This window comes from Oncorhynchus keta, chromosome 32 (assembly GCF_023373465.1).
Source record: "Oncorhynchus keta strain PuntledgeMale-10-30-2019 chromosome 32, Oket_V2, whole genome shotgun sequence".
Lineage (NCBI taxonomy): Eukaryota > Metazoa > Chordata > Actinopteri > Salmoniformes > Salmonidae > Oncorhynchus > Oncorhynchus keta.
In genome coordinates, this window is record NC_068452.1 from 26,207,399 (window position 1) to 26,224,946 (window position 17,548).

At 41.9% G+C, this 17,548-nt stretch overlaps 2 protein-coding genes across 6 annotated transcripts in view; both read left to right on the forward strand.

Annotated features, from left to right (window-relative positions):
- The window catches only part of hdac5 (histone deacetylase 5), an 86,781-nt gene extending 80,390 nt beyond the window's left edge, over nt 1–6,391 (forward strand). For all 5 annotated transcript variants that reach the window (XM_052491072.1, XM_052491073.1, XM_035747640.2 and 2 more), the window contains one exon: nt 138–6,391. In XM_052491072.1, the coding sequence (XP_052347032.1) occupies nt 138–177 (40 nt within the window). In that variant the 3' untranslated portion in view covers nt 178–6,391. The remainder of the gene's footprint in view (nt 1–137) is intronic.
- Nucleotides 6,392–6,969: 578 nt separating this feature from the next.
- LOC118365440 (protein LSM12 homolog A-like) lies at nt 6,970–16,888 on the forward strand. Its single transcript, XM_035747644.2, has 5 exons — nt 6,970–7,137; nt 13,643–13,776; nt 14,333–14,442; nt 15,022–15,148; nt 15,254–16,888. Exons 1-5 carry the CDS (start codon nt 7,011–7,013, stop codon nt 15,344–15,346), a joined length of 591 nt encoding a protein of 196 aa, XP_035603537.1. The 5' UTR covers nt 6,970–7,010; the 3' UTR covers nt 15,347–16,888.
- The last annotated feature ends 660 nt before the right edge of the window (nt 16,889–17,548 follow it).

Below are 17,548 nucleotides of genomic sequence, written 5' to 3' on the forward strand. Positions count from 1 at the left end.
GATTCATTCACAAGGCCGTGGGCCTGAAGTTCCACTGAGACTTATCATATACGTTTTGCACGACCTTTGGTAAGGGCTTTTATTTTGGCATGACTAAGGCTGTCTGTCATGCCGTTTCCTATTCGGTGTACCTGCAGGTCTACAGAAGAGCCAATGGAAGAGGAGCCTGTCTTGTAGGAGGAAACGGGGAGTTGTCACGACAGCGCAACACCTTTGTCTCCATGTCCTTCGGCACTAGCCTTCTCCTGTCATCCTCTCCTCTTTCCAGCTCTCGCCTCACCTTTTTCCATTTCCTGAGGAATGATGGACTTGTGCTAGCCTCCCTTTCCAACTCACTGAGGTGAGTTTGTTAAAGTGTGTGTGTGTGGGAGAGGAGAGGCGGGAACACACAGACCTAAAGAGGGCAGGCGGCGGATATCCGTGATTGGTGGAAAAGCAGGAAGAGGCGGGACCTTTTGAAGAGCCTGTGTGTCTTGCTTTTTTCTTTTGAATCTTTTTTTGTAAGCAGAAGGCAGTGGATCCAGGGGGGTACCTCGGCTATGAGGCCCGAGAAGCTTTGTACATTTCTTGTCATACTTTATACTTTTCAGGAACATTCGAACTGAAAAAGCCAACAAGCAGCAAAAATATTTCAACAGTCACAAATACACTCAAACACACCCGCATTATATTATACACACTAAGTTCCCAACAGCGGAACAACAATGGGGTTGTATCAATGAATAATGCTCTTCCTTTCAGAGCATGCGTACCTCTGTTCCTATTTTGTCTGTCGTTTGGTATTCTCGTGCGTCTATTCAATAATCTGTTCAAAGAAGCACACAAACATATGATATGTATATTTGTGTGTGTGTGTATATATATATATATCACACTGTATATTCCTTTCACTGTATCCGATATCAGCTGTGGTTGTGGAGGTCGAGCTGTGGATCCTGCCAAGGGGAACTTACTGGCTGAAGGAGACAACATATCTCTCCAATACAGCCTTTTCTTTTTTTTCTTCAGGAAGCCTCAGCTCCCTCCACTTTGTATGGGACAGAATGCATTTTGAGGTGGTTTTTACCATTCTACTTTGTTTGGACTATCAAAAATGGACACATGCATACCCAGAATCAAATTTACCGCTTGGTGCAATGGAAGGCCATGGATTGGACGAGGAAGGATTTTGTGGAATAATGCTTAGATTATAAACTTTTGTCTCACGCTTGCTGCTGCGACTGGGAGACTTGTGGTGGTCATGAGACTGGAGAAAGACGTTTTTAGAAGAACTTGGTGCCTTTATATTAAATATCCCTGTTAACACCAACTACACCACCACTTAGCAGAACACAGGACAAAGACAAATCCACACACTTGTTACACTCATGTCTGTTTTGTATATTTGTTTGCTTGTTTCTTTCTTTCAAAATGCCTTAATTTCCTCCAGAGAATGCACCATTTTGCACCATCCGCAGAGATGGGAGTAGAATCCTATGTCCTCTCTCTTTCTGGGTTTGTGTAATACTCTAGGTCAAAGGTCAGTGTGGCCTTAACAACTGAGGTTTTTTTGCGTCCTTTATCAATCCCGACCCGTACATATGCGGCTGACGGTATGATTGTGAGGAAATTTGAATGCTACAACGACCAACTTTCTTTGCTATGTCACTTCCTGTCACTTGTAAATACTGCATCCTGTTCTGCTCTGGCAAACCCCTCAACTTGAGACGGTTCAATAACGAACTCATTGTTTTTCCAATTATTTAGAGAGGAAGGACTGAACTTGGTCACTTTTGTTTTTGTAAACAAATGTTTTATTTTGTAAAAAATCTAATCTAAGATGTATACGAATAATGACAATAAGTGTTAATCAAATTGGATATGAATATTACATTTGAGAAGAGTAAAAAAACAAACATTTAATGTTAAAGCCACCTAAGCACACACAGTGTTAGATTTGCTATCAATGTTTTGTCCTTTTTTCTAAGTGCCATTTGTTTTTTCCACACACAAAAAAAGACAACAGAAATTGTGATTTGGTGACATGTGGATTGATCTCATTTGGCAAATAACCATGAGCAAGCACCACTTTAGATGTTTACACTGCAATACCCCAATCCCTCAACTGTTGCCCACTTGTCAGCTGTCATAAACCCTTTGTTTGACTTAGTGTCCAGGTGCTGTGTTATCTGGTCTCCGTTGTTGTCATCAATATTTATATTATATTTCTCAATCAATGAAAAGTGTTTGCACTTGACACATATGATCAAACAAATGAAATACTAAGACGTCTTTGTCCCACTGAAAAATATATTTTCCAATCTATCATCATGCTTGAGGAGTTCATACAAATCAAGTATGTCTACTGGAGAATGGTAACCGACACCTCCCTTAAAGACATGCTCCGGAACTTTGGCGACTACAAAGTATTTTTTAAACCTCCGGCTTTGGGCTGGATGTGTCAATGTGTAGTTCATGCATGCATAATCTATGAGCAGAATTACTGTCTTACCTCAATTAGCTACGCAATCTCTAGTTTAAAAGCCACTTTTTTGGGGGGGATGCTGTGCTGCGGCATTTTCCTTATTTTCCCCCACTTGGGCCAGCCCCCTAGCAATTTGAGTAAAACCAATGAGCTTCTGCCCCTCGTCAGCTAGCAAAATGTACATGGTACACCTACAGCGGAAGAAAGAGATCAATGACATGGTGCACATATCTGCACATATGTGGCGTAATACACAATTGTTGGGGGACACTTTGCTCGTTGGCACAACTTTCAGAACTACCGGTTAAAAAGTATCCAAAAGTACCGGAGAATCTCTTTTAACCAGCATACTCTCAGGAGATAATGTGTGGTGCAGAGCTTGTCTACATTGATCATTTTTGTTTTATTTCAAACAATGTAACATAACACTGACCAAGTCTTCTGCATCTGTCCTCTTCATTGAGGTAAACTATCATTAAGGAATAGGTTATTTCGAGTTTTTCCCTGTAACGATATATTTAATTCTCTACCTGTCCACTCACCATCGTAAGGTACTTTTGTCCCTTTGTCACACAACTGTATATTGAACTTATCTACATACTGTAATAACTATACAGTGGTAATGTTTTCATGAACGTTAAATGGGTGTCAACGCCTAACTCTCTCACTAGTTACCCTTTTTCATATGAAACAAAGGGCTAGCCTAGTTCAATACAAAATGTAAGTTTTATTAGAGGTTTTCAGCCCTGTCATTTGAAGTCTATATGACTCCATGTCCATCTCAAGTAGATCAAGCGTTATGCTCCAATCCCAAATGAATGGGAAGGTTGAACACGGGCACTGTCTAAAATGTTGAAATCAGATCATCTTTCCCATTTTATTTGGGATTCAAGCATACAGTGCTATCGGGAAGTATTCAGACCCCTTGATTTTTTTTATGTTACAGCCTTCTAAAAATGTATTTAAAAAAACAAATTCCCACCAATCTACACACAATACCACATAATGACCAAAAACGTGTATTTTTAGAATTTTTGCAAATGTATCTCAACTTAAAAAAACAGCAGCACCTTATTTACATAAGTATTCAGACCTTTTGCTATGAGACTTGAAATTGAGCCTGTTTCCATTGATCATCTTTGATGTTTCTACAACTTGATTGGAGTCCACCTGTGGTAAATTCAATTGATTGGACATGATTTGTAAAGGCACACTTCTGTCTAAATAAGGTCCCACAGTTGACAGTGTATGTCGGAGCAAAAACCAAGCCATGAGGTCAAAGGAATTATCCGTAGAGCTCTGAGACCGGATTGTATCGAGGCACAGATCTGGGGAAGGGTACCAAGACATTTATTCAGCATTGAAGGTCCCCAAGAACACAGTGGCCTGCATCATTCTTAAGTGGATTCAGTTTGGAACCACCAAGACTCTTTCTGGAGCTTGCCGCACGGCCAGACTGAGCAATTGGGGGAGAAGAGCCGTGGTCAGGGAGGTGACCAAGAAACCGATGGTTTCAGAGTTCCTCTGTGGAGATGAGAGAACCTTCCAGAAGGACAACCATATCTGCAGCACTTTACCAATCAGGCCTTTATGGTAGTGGTCAGATGGAAGCCACTCCTCAGTAAAAGGCAAATGACAGCCCGCTTGGAGTTTGCCAAAAGGTACCTAAAGACTCTCAGACCATGAGAAACAAGATTCTCTGGTCTGATGAAACCAAGATTGAACATCTGGAGGAAACCTGGCACCATCCCTACGGTAAAGCGTGGTGGTGGCAGCATCATGCTATGGGGATGTTTTTTAGTGGCAGGGACTGGGAGACTAGTCAGGATCAAGGGAAAGATGAACAGAACAAAGTACAGAGATCCTTGATGAAAACATGCTCCAGAGTGCGCTGGACCTCAGGCTGGGGTGAAGGTTCACCTTCCAAGCACACAGCCAAGACAATGCAGGAGGGGCTTCGGGACAAGTCCATGGGTGTCCTTGAGTGGCCCAGCCAGAGCCTGGACTTGAACCCGATCAAACATCTGGAGAGACCTGTAAATAGCTGTGCAGCGACGCTCCCCATCCAACCTGTCAGAGCTTGAGGCTCTGCAGAGAAGAATGGGAGAAACTCACCAAATACAGGTGTGCCAAGCTTGTACCGTCATACCCAATAATACTCAAGACCGTAATTGCTGCCAAAGTTGCTTCAATAAAGTACTGAGTAAAGGGACTGAATACTTATGTAAATGTGATTTACGTTTTTAAAAATGTATATTCTAAGAACCTGTTTTTGCTTTGTCATTATGGGGTATTGTGTGTAGATTGAGGGGGGGACTATTTAATCCATTTTATAATCAGGCTGTAATGTATGGAAAATCAGGCTGTAAAATATGGAAAAGGTGACGCCGTCTAATTACTTTCCAAATGCACGTTACAGCTGGAGCTACTTAACCAATGGTGTGGGACTTGGAATCATGTTGACATTGGAGCACCTTCGAGGTCTGAAACTTTGAATGGTGATTGAACTACCCCTTTAACTTCTTAGCTCCCGTTGTCATACCGACCATGGTTTGCTCCTTGTGGTGTTCTCCAGTGGTACTACTTCCCAGACGGAGCACATGTGACCTGATGTCACAGAAAAAACAGGCATTCGCCATTTGAACGAACTCTAATCACGGTGTTGTCACAATCATGTCACCAGGGTAGGAATTGAAACACTCTACACTTGCAAAATTGTTGATGGATACCACTGTACTCACATATGTAATGTACACAGTAGTTCCTACTTCCTTTTACATGTGGCTATGGTGTGGGGGGTGCTTGCAGTACATTTTACTACTGTGACCTTGTTTTGTTATGTTTTGATGTAGATCATTGACCATTTGAGATTTGGTACATAGTTTTGTACCTCCACCTTGTATGGCATATATAAGGGTTATTGGGCTGTCCTGTGGGTGAGATGGCATGACAGAATTACCCTTTTTCTTTAATTGAACTGATGTGTGTTTTGGAGGTCAGAGCTTTTTTCCTGTGGGTATATTGGAGGGGTAGCAAAAAAAGACAACACTCAAATCAAGAAAGTCTACTCTGAATAAAGGGATGTTTTTGTGTGTTGCCTTAGACAAAACAACTACTACAAGTGGCAACCATGCAAATATGTTCTGTCTAAACAGACACTGGAAGACATCCAAGTTTGTAAATTATATTGACTTATCCACCATTGAAGATAGCTTTATTGTTGCTGCCACACTATTTTGCTATTCAGTAAATAATGTATATTTATTGATATTTCATACGTTGTGTATATGTAGTGACCTATGATCGTCAAGGTTCAAAGAGTAATTGTATATTTTTTGACTTTGGAAAGAGAAGTGTGTCTCTTACATTGTCCTTCCACTGCGCTGGTGTTTCAATCTCCACTTTCTGTGGTTGGATGTTTGAATATGTGACCGTCTTTTACCTTATATTTTAAATATATTCTTTCTCTCTTCTGGTCATAACTAATGCAGACGTTTTGAATTGATCAAAGCACATTCCTTAATTTCATGTGTTCTTTCAAATGCTTTCCTGTTGCGACAATACAAATGTGTTTATACTAATTGCTACTCACGTGTATAAGTGCATATATGTGTACACATGTGCAATACACGCTATTTGAACAATCTATTACTGTGACTATTATGGATGAAAATCGCTGTCCCTAAGAATTTTTTTCATGAGTTGCATTGTGCACAACGCCACCTTGTGGGTTAGCAAGGATCTTAAAGGGAATGTTGAGTCTGATTACTGTTTTATTTCAGGTTTTGTGTACATTTTAAAGCCCTTTTTTATTACTCATTGTAATGTTGTGACATCCTATTTGAGTAAATATTTTTTAAAGTGGGCCTGTTAATTGTCTGAAACTCAATAAAGCGATTCACTGCTCTAATACAAAGAGGAGTAAAACATATTTAATTTACAGTGTCGGTTGTGAGATGGTGGGGCCCTGACCTGGGGGGGCTGCAGGGAAAGTGCCCAGTCGGTAATCGGGCTTGTAACAGGCAAGTCAAGATGAATGTGAAATGCCAACTGCTTGGATGTTTTACTCTTGTGCTAGTGATGAGGGATGTGTATGGTCAAAGCAACACTCAAATTTAGTCTCCAAAAAGTGTGAGTGAATTAACGAAATGTTTTTATGCATAGGTCTACCCACCAATATTGCAACATCTTGAGAAGTACTATTGCCGCCGTTAATGTGCTAGTAGTCGGACTTGTTAACTGGTTGCAGTTATACACGTGCCGGGTTCAACCAGTTAGCAAGTCTGACATTAATTTATTTGACAAGGAAAAAAACGTATGACTTTAATTGTGGCGAGAAGGACTTCTAATAAAATATTACGAGATCAGGACAATTAAAGGTCCAGATCGGTTCAACTCTGATCACACTTCCCTGGGCGGTCCACTTCTTCACCTCATGACTGATTAATGATCTATGACACGTCCATCAACATTTCCTATCGATAGTCAGTGACGCCACCGCGTATATTTACGTAAAATCTGGCGCTCCAGTTTCCTGGCGGAGAAGATGGCGGCTCCTGGACCGGGGGAGTATTTCAGTGTCGGGAGCCATGTCTCCTGCCTCACCTGCTTGGGGCAGCAATTGCAAGGAGAGGTCGTTGCCTTTGACTATCAGTCCAAGATGTTGACTTTGAGTATCCTTTTCACAATTTTCCGTTGTCACGAAATCGGTGGTCTTCCAGGCTGCAAGGGGCCTGGGGGTAACGGGTCGCTCTTGCCAAATTGAGATCCGCGCAAGCGTAGTCAAGAGACTAGCGAGGGAGCTTTCTAGCTTACTCTTGATCAAAACGTAGCTAACCACACGATTTTATACTGTTCCGTTCAGTTACTTTAAACCTTGTTACTCTCTCTTTCATGTCAGGTATGGTAAGTTTAGAATCTGTATGATCTTGAGTTAATATTTGTTGTTAGCCAACTAGCTATCGAAGTTGGCATGGTATTGTGCCATAATGCTAGCTAACTTGCTAGCTAACAAGCTATTGTGGTCAGCGATAGCAGTCAGTCCTTGTATGGATCACTATCTGGCAGCTCCAAGGGGCGTTATGCCTGGCAAATTCTTAGTAACAGTTAGCTCTTTTTCTAGCTGCATGCTAACTAGCAGATCACGCGTAGAATTGTCTTATGCTCTAAAACAATGGTTATTTAAAGAGCATTATTGATGGCTAGTCATGTAATGATGTAGCTAGCTACCCACCCCAAGTTAGCTTACATTGTCGAAACTGACACGCAAGGATTCACCGGTGACAGTTTAGAAAGGAGTGACTGTCCAGTTATTGGGTTAACTACTCAAGCTAACGTTAGCTAGTAGTGAGGTAGTAACTGCCTACCCAAGTACCTTGACACATGTCAAGTGTTTTGTAGCGGACTTGAGAAATACATTAACGTTAGCTATATGCATGTTCATAGCTGAAGCTTTATTGGAAGATGTGAAATATGTTATGTGAATGTGCAAATTTGTATTTTATAACCTTTAAAAAATATTTATATATGTAATTTCACCTTTTATTTCATTTAAGTTCTCATGTACAACTACAACAAGATAACTCAAAGCAGTATGACACAAACAACAGTAACACAATAGGGGGAAAAAGTCTATATACAGTGGGCAAATGGCACCCTCTTTCGTATCGTCCGAGACCCCAGTGGGCAAATGGCGTGAGGAGGGAAGGCAATAAATAGGACATAGTGGCGAAGTACAATTACAATTTAGCAAATTAACACACATCTAACACTGGAGTGATAGATGTGTAGATGTAGAAGTACTGGTGTGTGAAAGAGTAGAAAAGTAAATAAAAAGCAATTTGTTCCAGTCATTGGCAGCATAGAACTAGATGGAAAGGCGGCCAAAGGTGTTGACCAGTGAGATATACCTGCTGGAGCGCATGCTACGGGTGGGTGCTGCTATGGTGACCAGTGAGCTGAGGTAAGGCTGGGCTTTACCTAGCAAAGACTTATAGATGACCTGGAGCCAGTGGGTCTGACGACGAATATGTAGCAAGGGCCAGCCGACGAGAGCATGCAAGTCGCAGTGTTGTGGGTGGTATGTGGGGCTTTGCTGACAAAACGGATGGCACTGATCGACTGCATCCAATTTTTTGAGTAGAGTGTTGGGGGCTATTTTATAAATTACATCGCCGAAGTCAAGGATCGGTAGGATAGTCAGTTTTACGAGGGTATGTTTGGCAGCATGAGTGAAGGATGCTTTGTTGCGATATAGGAAGCCAATTTTAGATTTAATTTTGGATTGGAGATGTTTAATGTGAGTCTGGAAGGAGAGTTTACAGTCTAGTCAGACACCTAGGTATTTGTAATTGTCGATATATTCTAAGTCAGAACCGTCCAGAGTAGTGATGCTGGACAGGCGGGCAGTGATTGGTTGAAGAGCATGCATTTAGTTTTACTTCCTTATGGAAGTAGAGTTGTATGACATTGAAGCTCGTCTGGAGGTTTGTTAACCTCTCTGGGATATGTTGGACAGTAGCATCCCACATGGCCAAAAGCCAGAGCAAATGCAGAGTGCCAAATTCAAATAAATTCCTATAATAATCAAACTTTCGTGAAATCACACTTGTAAGATACCAAATTAAAGCTACACATGGGTTGTGAATCCAGCCAACATGGCAAATCTCAAAAAGGCTTCTCGGGCGAAAGCAAACAATGCTATTATCTGAGGATATCACCTCCATAAAGAAAAGGGAGAAAACATATTTCAACCCTGCAGGTGCGACACAACACGCAGAAATAAAAATATAAATCATGCCTTACCTTTCGACGAGCTTCTTCTGTTGGCACTCAGACATCACAAATGGTCCTTTTTGTCCGATTAATTCCGTCCATATATATCCAAAATGTCCATTTATTTGGCGCGTTTGAGCCAGAAAAACACCGGTTCCAACTTGTGTAAAAGTTACCTGTAAACTTTGCCAAAACATTTCATACAACTATAGGTATTTTTTAAAGTAAATTATTTATCAGTTTGAAGACGGGATGATCTGTGTTCAATACAGGAAGAAAACAAACTGAAGCATGCTTTCTGGTCATGCGTCTCTATCAAACAGTACACAAGAAGTGACCCCCGTTCAAGATGGCCGTACTTCATTACACAAATGAATAACCTCAACCAATTTTATTGCTAGCAAGTCCCTTAGAAATCTGGATTCCCAATGAACCCATTTGAAAAGAGTGACCTAAAAAAACAAAAAAATCTGAATGGTTTGTCCTCTGGGTTTCGCCTGCTACATAAGTTCTGTTATGCTCAGACATGATTCAAACAGTTTTAGAAACTTCAGTGTTTTCTATCCAAATCTACTAATAATATTCATTCAGGCAGTTGAATTTGGGCATACTTTTCATCCAAAATTCCAAATGCTGCCCCCTATCCTAGAGAAGTTAAGTGTCCAAAGAAGGGCCAGAAGTACACAGAATGGTGTCGTCTGCGTAGAGGTGGATCAAAATCACCAGCAGCAAGAGCGACGACATTGATGTATACAGAGAAGAGAGTCGGCCTGAGAATTGAACCCTGTGGTATCCCCATAGACTGCCATAGGTCTCGACAACAGGCCCTCCGATTTGACACACTGAAATCTTTCTGAGAAGTATTTGGTGAACCAGGCGAGGCAGTCATTTGAGAAACCAAGGCTGAGTCTGCCAATAAGAATATGGTGATTGACAGTCGAAAGCCTTGGCCAGGTCGATGAAGACTGCTGCACAGTACTGTCTTTTATCAAGGGCGGTTATATCGTTTAATACCTTGAGCGTGGCTGAGGTGCACCCGTGACCAGCTCAGAAACCGGATTGCACAGCGGAGAAGGTATGGTGGGATTCGAAATGGTCAGTGATCTTTTTATTAACTAGGCTTTCAAAGACTTTAGAAAGGCAGGGCAGGATGGATATATGTCTGTAACAGTTTGGGTCCAGAGTGTCACCCCCTTTGAAGAGGGGGATGATCGCGGCAGCTTTCCAATCTTTAGGGGTCTCGGACGATACGAAAGAGGTTGAACAGACTGGTAATAGGGATTGCAACAATGGCGTCAGATAATTTTAGAGGGTCCAGATTGTCGAGCCCAGCTGATTTGTAAGGGTCCAGGTTTTGCAGCTCTTACAGAACATCTGCTATCGGGGTTTGGGTGAAGGAGAAGCTGGAGAGGCTTGGGCATGTAGCTGCAGGGGGTGCAGAGCTGTGGGTTGGGGTAGCCGTAGGGATGCTTATTGAAATGATCGATTAGTGTAGATTTATCAGTGTTTCCTAGCTTCAGTGCAGTGGGCAGCTGGGAGGTGCTCTTATTCTCCATGGACTTTAGTGTCCCAAAACTTTAGGGAGTTAGTTACTGGATGCACATTTCTGTTTGAATAAGCTAGCCTTTGCTTTCCTGACTGACTGCGTGTATTGGTTCTTGACTTCCCTGAAAAGTTGCATATCGCGGGGACTATTCGATGCTAGTGCAGTCCGCCTCAGGATGTTTTTGTGCTGGTTGAGGGCAGTCAGGTCTGGAGTGAACCAAGGGCTATATCTGTTCTTAGTTCTACATTTTTTGAAAGGGGTATGCTTATTTAAGATTGTGGAAATTACTTTTAAAGAGCGACCGGGGTGTCAATATCCTTCAAGGATACCCGGGCCAGGTCGATTAGAAAGGCCTGTTCACAGAAGTGTTTAAGGGAGCATTTGACAGCAGACCCATAGCGGATGCAGGCAATGAGGCAGTAGATTGCAACTCCTCCTTTGGCAATTCTATCTTGATGGAAGATGTAGTTGGGGATGGAAATCTCAAATGTTGGTGGCCTTCCTAAGCCAGGATTCAGACACAGCAAGGACATCAGGGTTGGAGGAGTGTGCTAAAGCAGTGGGTAAAACAAACTTAGTCATGAGGGATGTCAATGTTTTACAGGCAACATTTGGAGAATACCTCATACAATATAGGTTGGATGAAGTTGTGTATAGTACCTAATCTCTTGCACACTAACTTGTGCTTTTAGCCCTTTAGCCCAGCTAAATTCATTTTCAGGCCTGCACAGAGCACTGCTTAGAGAAATAGACAGGCATGAAAAGTGCTGCAGAACTCAAAGTAAGCCATTTGATTTGGACTATTTGCTCACACAGACATACATTGCAGAGCACTAAGAATTATGTTTGCCTGGATGTGCGGGCCAATCGTTCACCTCTGCCTGGTATAGGACACAAAGGCCCAGAGTCAGACAACTGTGGTAGTGGAACAACTGCAGCCACAGCCAAGGGAAAGAATGTGATGTATGTGTCTGTCAGTCAGCTGTTATCACACTGCATCAGCATTGGGGATTTCAACAGTGTGCATTCCATACCTTCACGTTCCAGTGGATGTCAAACAGGTCTCCATTACCTGGCTGGAAGGTAGTACTGCCTCAGAATCCTCAGACTTTGCTCATTTGATCTTATTAAATTAGAGGCATTTTATCAATGTCAGTTGATGACTAGCCTGGAGTACAGATCTACAATGTTAGTTGTTAAATCTAGTCTACTTTTTTGTGGATGTTGTGAGGTGCATAGAGGGTATTTTCCCAATGCTAAGGCCCAGGTCAAAGGGGACAAGTCACTCTTCAAGATGTGTATCATGTAGGCCTTTTCACTTCAGGTATTTTGCTTATTGAAGCACACAGTGTGACCTGTTTTCAGGGTGACACACTAGCGTAGTGTAGTGCAGGGGGTAAATAAAGCTTCTAGATCCAGTCATACCCTCATGGCATGTTAGGTTGTTTCCCTTGAGGCTGGTGAGTCACTGAAAGGTCATGATGTCAGACAGGAAATCCACAGCCCTCTACTGTTATGGAGGAAGCAGCAGCCATAAAATGAAGGAACCTGAATGAGTTCAGCTCTGAGAACTTTACCTCTGTTTGCCTTGTAATGGGATTACGTGTCTAACCATAGTAAAGACACAGGCCTACTTCCCTAACTTTTACTCATATCCAACCTGCTTTTATTAGGAAAATAATTAGCTTGGCTCAGGTTTGAGGGTGTTTTCGGGAAATCAGTTGACGGGCAAGTTCTGTGCTTCCTTCTGTTGTTGCATGAGGTCACAGACTGATTCTGTGAATTGTCTGTCACCAGATGATAAACCGTGTCTCAAGGGCAGTGAGCAGGCTGCTACTAGATAGTATTCTTTGAGCTTTCTTAACACAGTTGGGTGTTCGTGAAGGCTACTCTTGGCAGTTGTGCTTTGTATGCCAATTTTGTATCCGTCTAGTAGGCTATTTTGCCATCTTTCGCTCCACAGTATTTCTGATATCCACATGATGAATTGTGGCTTGTTTGTACCCAACCTCCTCCCTTACAAACAATGCATTGGACTCTTTGTCCCCTCACTTAAGTTTGCGGAGTTGAAAGGGGACCTGCTGGTGGAGTGCATACACCTCATGCCGTCTTAAAATCAAATGTTGTATTTGTCACATGCTTCGTAAACAGGTGTAGACTAACTGTGAAATGCTTGCTTCTTAACATCTCCTTTGAGAAGTTCTGAGTGGGCTATTCATTTTGTTTAGTTGCTGGTGGTTTGTTTGACTGCTAAGTCCTGAGCTTAGCCTATGTTTAGGACCTCTGTTCTGGGTTGTAACCGTCTGCATGGTTTCTTGGGCAAGAGGCTGTTCCTGGAGTGCTGTGGTGAACCCTGGACCTGTTTCCTAGGTTATGGGGAAGCATGATCCCAGGATGTTCTGTTGTGAGGAGGCTGTTGAACTTGAATGGCAGAATAGAGGGGGGGTGAAAAAGAGGAAGATGTTCCATCAGGGGATCTCCAGCACCTGGCAAAGTTGGATTGGTGCTGTGCTTTGATTTTGTGTACTAGAGCAGCATATGTTGTGCTCACTTAGTCAGCGGTTCACTATTGAGCGACTAAATTGCACTATTGTGACCAGCTGCAGTATGCCATTTAGAATGTGTGTTCTGACTTCTCCCTAAGCTCAATAACATTAACATTTTGGTGATTTACCTCGGGTCTGGCATAGCCTAATGTTTTGTGGAAGAAGTGATAGAATTCTGATTCCATCTGATCCATTGTTTCCCTCACATACAAGTCCTGCATGTATATTTAGTCTAATGCTAACTGCTGCTAATTTGACCTGCATTCTGAATGTGTCGTACAGCCTATTTGCCTTGACCCACTGACCTTTCAGAATGCGCCCCCTCCAGTGGAAAGGCAAACGTCAGCGACGTGGTTCTGATTAACTTAGCCTACGTGTCTGAGGTGGACATCATTAATGACCGCACTGAAACTCCTCCTCCACTAGCATCTCTGAATGTCAGCAAGGTAAGACCAGCCAATCACCAGTCCTCACACCCTCCTTGAAACATTCTCATACCAAGTAGTGACGAATCATCAGACATCTGATCATTTTGTCATTAGTTTTAGCAATAAGTCCTGCACTAACTCACTTGATTCAGCTACTTGTGGTTCAGTCAGACTAAAGACTAATTTGTTTTGTCCCAACACAGAGTCAACGAATTGTATAATTTTGGGTGCTATCACATGTTGATTGGAACCATATGGTTAACCTGACTGGATTGTTTGCATATTTAAAGAATGAATGGCAATTGTCTTGCCCCAAAAAATCCTGAAATGTTCCATCACCATATCATTCAACGTTGGTCGGCATCAAACAAAACCCACCTGTTCCACATTTGACTAAAATGATCAGTGAGCAGTTTCTAATTATTTGTATTGCTAACGGACGGAAATTCCTTAGTTCCTTTCAATGCCAAACATAACTTTTTCCTTTTACATACTTTAACTTCCAAGGGCTTTTAGGGTTCTCAGTTGTAAACAGCTCTAACGTTTTGGTTCTCCTTTTCCAACACGCCTGCAGCTTGCCAACAGAGCACGGTCGGAAAAGGAAGACAAGTTATCCCAAGCATATGCAATTAGTGCTGGAGTCTCTGTGGAGGGCCAACAGCTATTCCAGACTATACATAAAACGTGAGTATCGTCTCCTGTCTCTAATACTGGGGCTCTGCTGCCTCCATCTATAGAAACATCCGTTATTTACTTACTATGACGGTCCCCAGTGGCCAGGAAAGGCTGTTTTAAAGAAAATTTGCTACCAAATGCATTTAAATAGTCTCGTTGATGTTGTAATTGCCTTCACTGATTAATTGACCAGTTTGAATGCCAGTCTTTGATTCAGTAATGTTTTGTTTTAAACCATATCAAATCGCATGCATTCCATTATACCTCTTGGTTGTAATGCAATTGTAGTGTTGATCCCTGATTTGCCTTAGACTACAGTGAGTGACCTATGACCGTAAGTCTTACAGTACCAACACTGATTGACCAATTTCTGATATAAGCTGTTAATTCTGTAATGTTATTTAGTTTAATTTATTTGTACATTTTCTTCAGTGTTGTTGCTGTTCGATATGCACCTGTCCACCATCCGATACCTGCTGCATGGAGTCATCTGTCTAAATGTGTGACCTGAAACCTTTAACCTCAGTAACCTGACTGAAGGCAGCTACTGGGTGCTTTTTTTCTAAAACATTCTCAATCTCTCTGTAGCATCAAAGACTGCAAATGGCAGGAGAAGAACATCATGGTGATGGACGACGTGGTCATATCCCCACCTTACCAGGTGGAGAACTGCAAAGGCAAAGAGGGTAGTGCTTTAAGTCACGTACGCAAAATAGTGAGTATGCCTTCCCACCATTCATTCACTATTGAAGGGAATACAGGAATGGCAGTACCAGAAAGTTGATTGAGGATAAAACTTTACTGGTCTTGTCCCCTGCAGGTGGAGAAACATTTTAGAGATGTGGAGAGCCAGAAGTCAGTGCAACGGCCACAAGCACAGCAAACACAGAAAGACTCCACTTTATCATCTTGAGCCGGAGGTTCAGCCCGGATAGGGTGTGTGGTGGGGGGGGGGATTGGTTGGGGGAGGTCACAAAGGCAAAGGAAGTTTTGGTTTGTTCTTTTCTCTTCCCCTCTCTTCAACATCAGACCAAGGCCAGTGTTCCCCCGCCCCCTACACACACCTCCATCATAGGTGTCCAACATTTTGAACAGAACAAAAGGGGGTCCCAACCGAGAAGGAAATATCCAGTTCATTTTTAAAGATAATCTAACAAAAGTAATCTCAATTTGCCATCATTCCCCACCCACACTCCTCTTCTTGACCTCTTACCTTCCTTTCTGTTTCTTCTCTCCTCCTGCCATCAAGCCTGCTCCTCACTTCCATTTCACAGAGAAAAGTTACTTGATTTCTGTTTATTGGTTGATCTATTTTCTAGTCATTTTTCGTAAATTTCAAGAGTAGAAATTTATGGTAAGAGATAAAGGACCTTTTCTAATATTGAAATACTGTTTTGACAAGAAAACAAATTTTAATAGCTTTCTTGAAAGCACATGGTTATTTTTTTAACAGGTAACTTAAAGGATGCCAATCGTGACGCCGTGTGAATGGGATGAATGGGAACTCTCTCAATCTTACAAACATGCACCCAGTAGGTTATTGAAATTGCTGTTTTCCCTCAACTGGGGAAACACTCAAATTGTGTTAACATTATTAATCTGACATAAAAATAGAGTTGAAATACCTCCCCCAAATTGTCCTTTCATAAAAAAAAAATACAAGTTGTGAACACCCATTTGGTTCTAGAAGCTTGACATATTTTCATGAAATGCTTTCCTTTATTTCTAAAGACATTACTGTCCGCTTTTACCCATAAGCTCTTGCTGCATGGTCCCACCTGAACTAAATTTGCTCTGTTTTTCTGTCTATAGTTTTAAGTCTGGAAGCTAAAGATGTGTTATTTTAGAGTAGAGGCTGGGCTGTTTTCCTCTTCCCTTTCATCCTTGTCCCTCATGGTCTTTGATTCTACAATACAGTACCTCTTCCACGATGGGACCACATTGAAATCCAGCTCTTTTCTTACTCTCCATCTCCCACTCCTATTGTCTACCGACCATTGACACACTTTGGCAGGTGAAATCTGCTCTTCCGCCCGACTCAATGCATTCCTCCCATGTTCGAACAAGAAAAAACAAATTAATTAACCACGTTGGCCAATATCATATGGCGTGACACTGAACCGTGTGCGATGAGATCGATCTCAGTTCTGTATGGGATGCTTTGTATTCACTTTTGGAAAAAATGTACTTAAAGATACCTTGCCATGTTTGAGACTGGGATGGGGAGCAGGTTTCCCAAATGGCCCAAAGGCCCCTATCCCAGCCTCGTGTGTGTATAACAATGTAGCCTGATTGGAGGCTCGGCCAGTGGGGTTAAGTTGTGACAGGCATCCGCGTTGTTTACCCGTCCACCGTGTGCCAACGAGGCTGCCGTTGCCAAGGTTTCCTTTCCAGTATTTTATTTTTTATTTTTAAATAACTAGTAACATGGAAATAAAAAAAGAGAAAAAACCTACATTTACAGTTTGTCACATTTATTTTTTGGTATTTGGTGTTGATGTAGCAATCAGTCTTTCGTTCACACTCATATCAAAATATTCCTTTCTCATGGAAAAGGAATTCATCTTCAACTCATTGTTTTGTTAAATGCATTATTTCAACATTTTATAGCCAGGTTTTATTGAGCAGGATCATCTGGGATGAATGAATTTCAGTTATCCACACCATTATTGTTCTTTGCTATGCCTTCAAATGGTCAGCAGAGGGCATCATAGAAATGTAGATGTAAATGAAGGTGGGACATGAGATGTATGGGTAAGATGTAAATGAAGGTGGGACATGAGATGTATGGGTAAGATGTAAATGAAGGTGGGACATGAGATGTATGGGTAAGATGTAAATGAAGGTGGGACATGAGATGTATGGGTAAGATGTAAATGAAGGTGGGACATGAGATGTATGGGTAAGATGTAAATGAAGGTGGGACATGAGATGTATGGGTAAGATGTAAATGAAGGTGGGACATGAGATGTATGGGTAAGATGTAAATGAAGGTGGGACATGAGATGTATGGGTAAGATGTAAATGAAGGTGGGACATGTAAATGATGTATGGGTAAGATGTAAATGAAGGTGGGACATGAGATGTATGGGTAAGATGTAAATGAAGGTGGGAC

Coding starts and splice junctions, on each gene's coding strand:
- LOC118365440 (XM_035747644.2), top strand. CDS start 7,011: ATGGCGGCTCCTGGACCGGGGGAGTATTTCAGTGTCGGGAGCCATGTC. Junction 7,138..13,642: donor GTCCAAGATGTTGACTTTGA/GTATCCTTTTCA, acceptor CTGACCTTTCAG/AATGCGCCCCCTCCAGTGGA. Junction 15,149..15,253: donor TAAGTCACGTACGCAAAATA/GTGAGTATGCCT, acceptor TGTCCCCTGCAG/GTGGAGAAACATTTTAGAGA.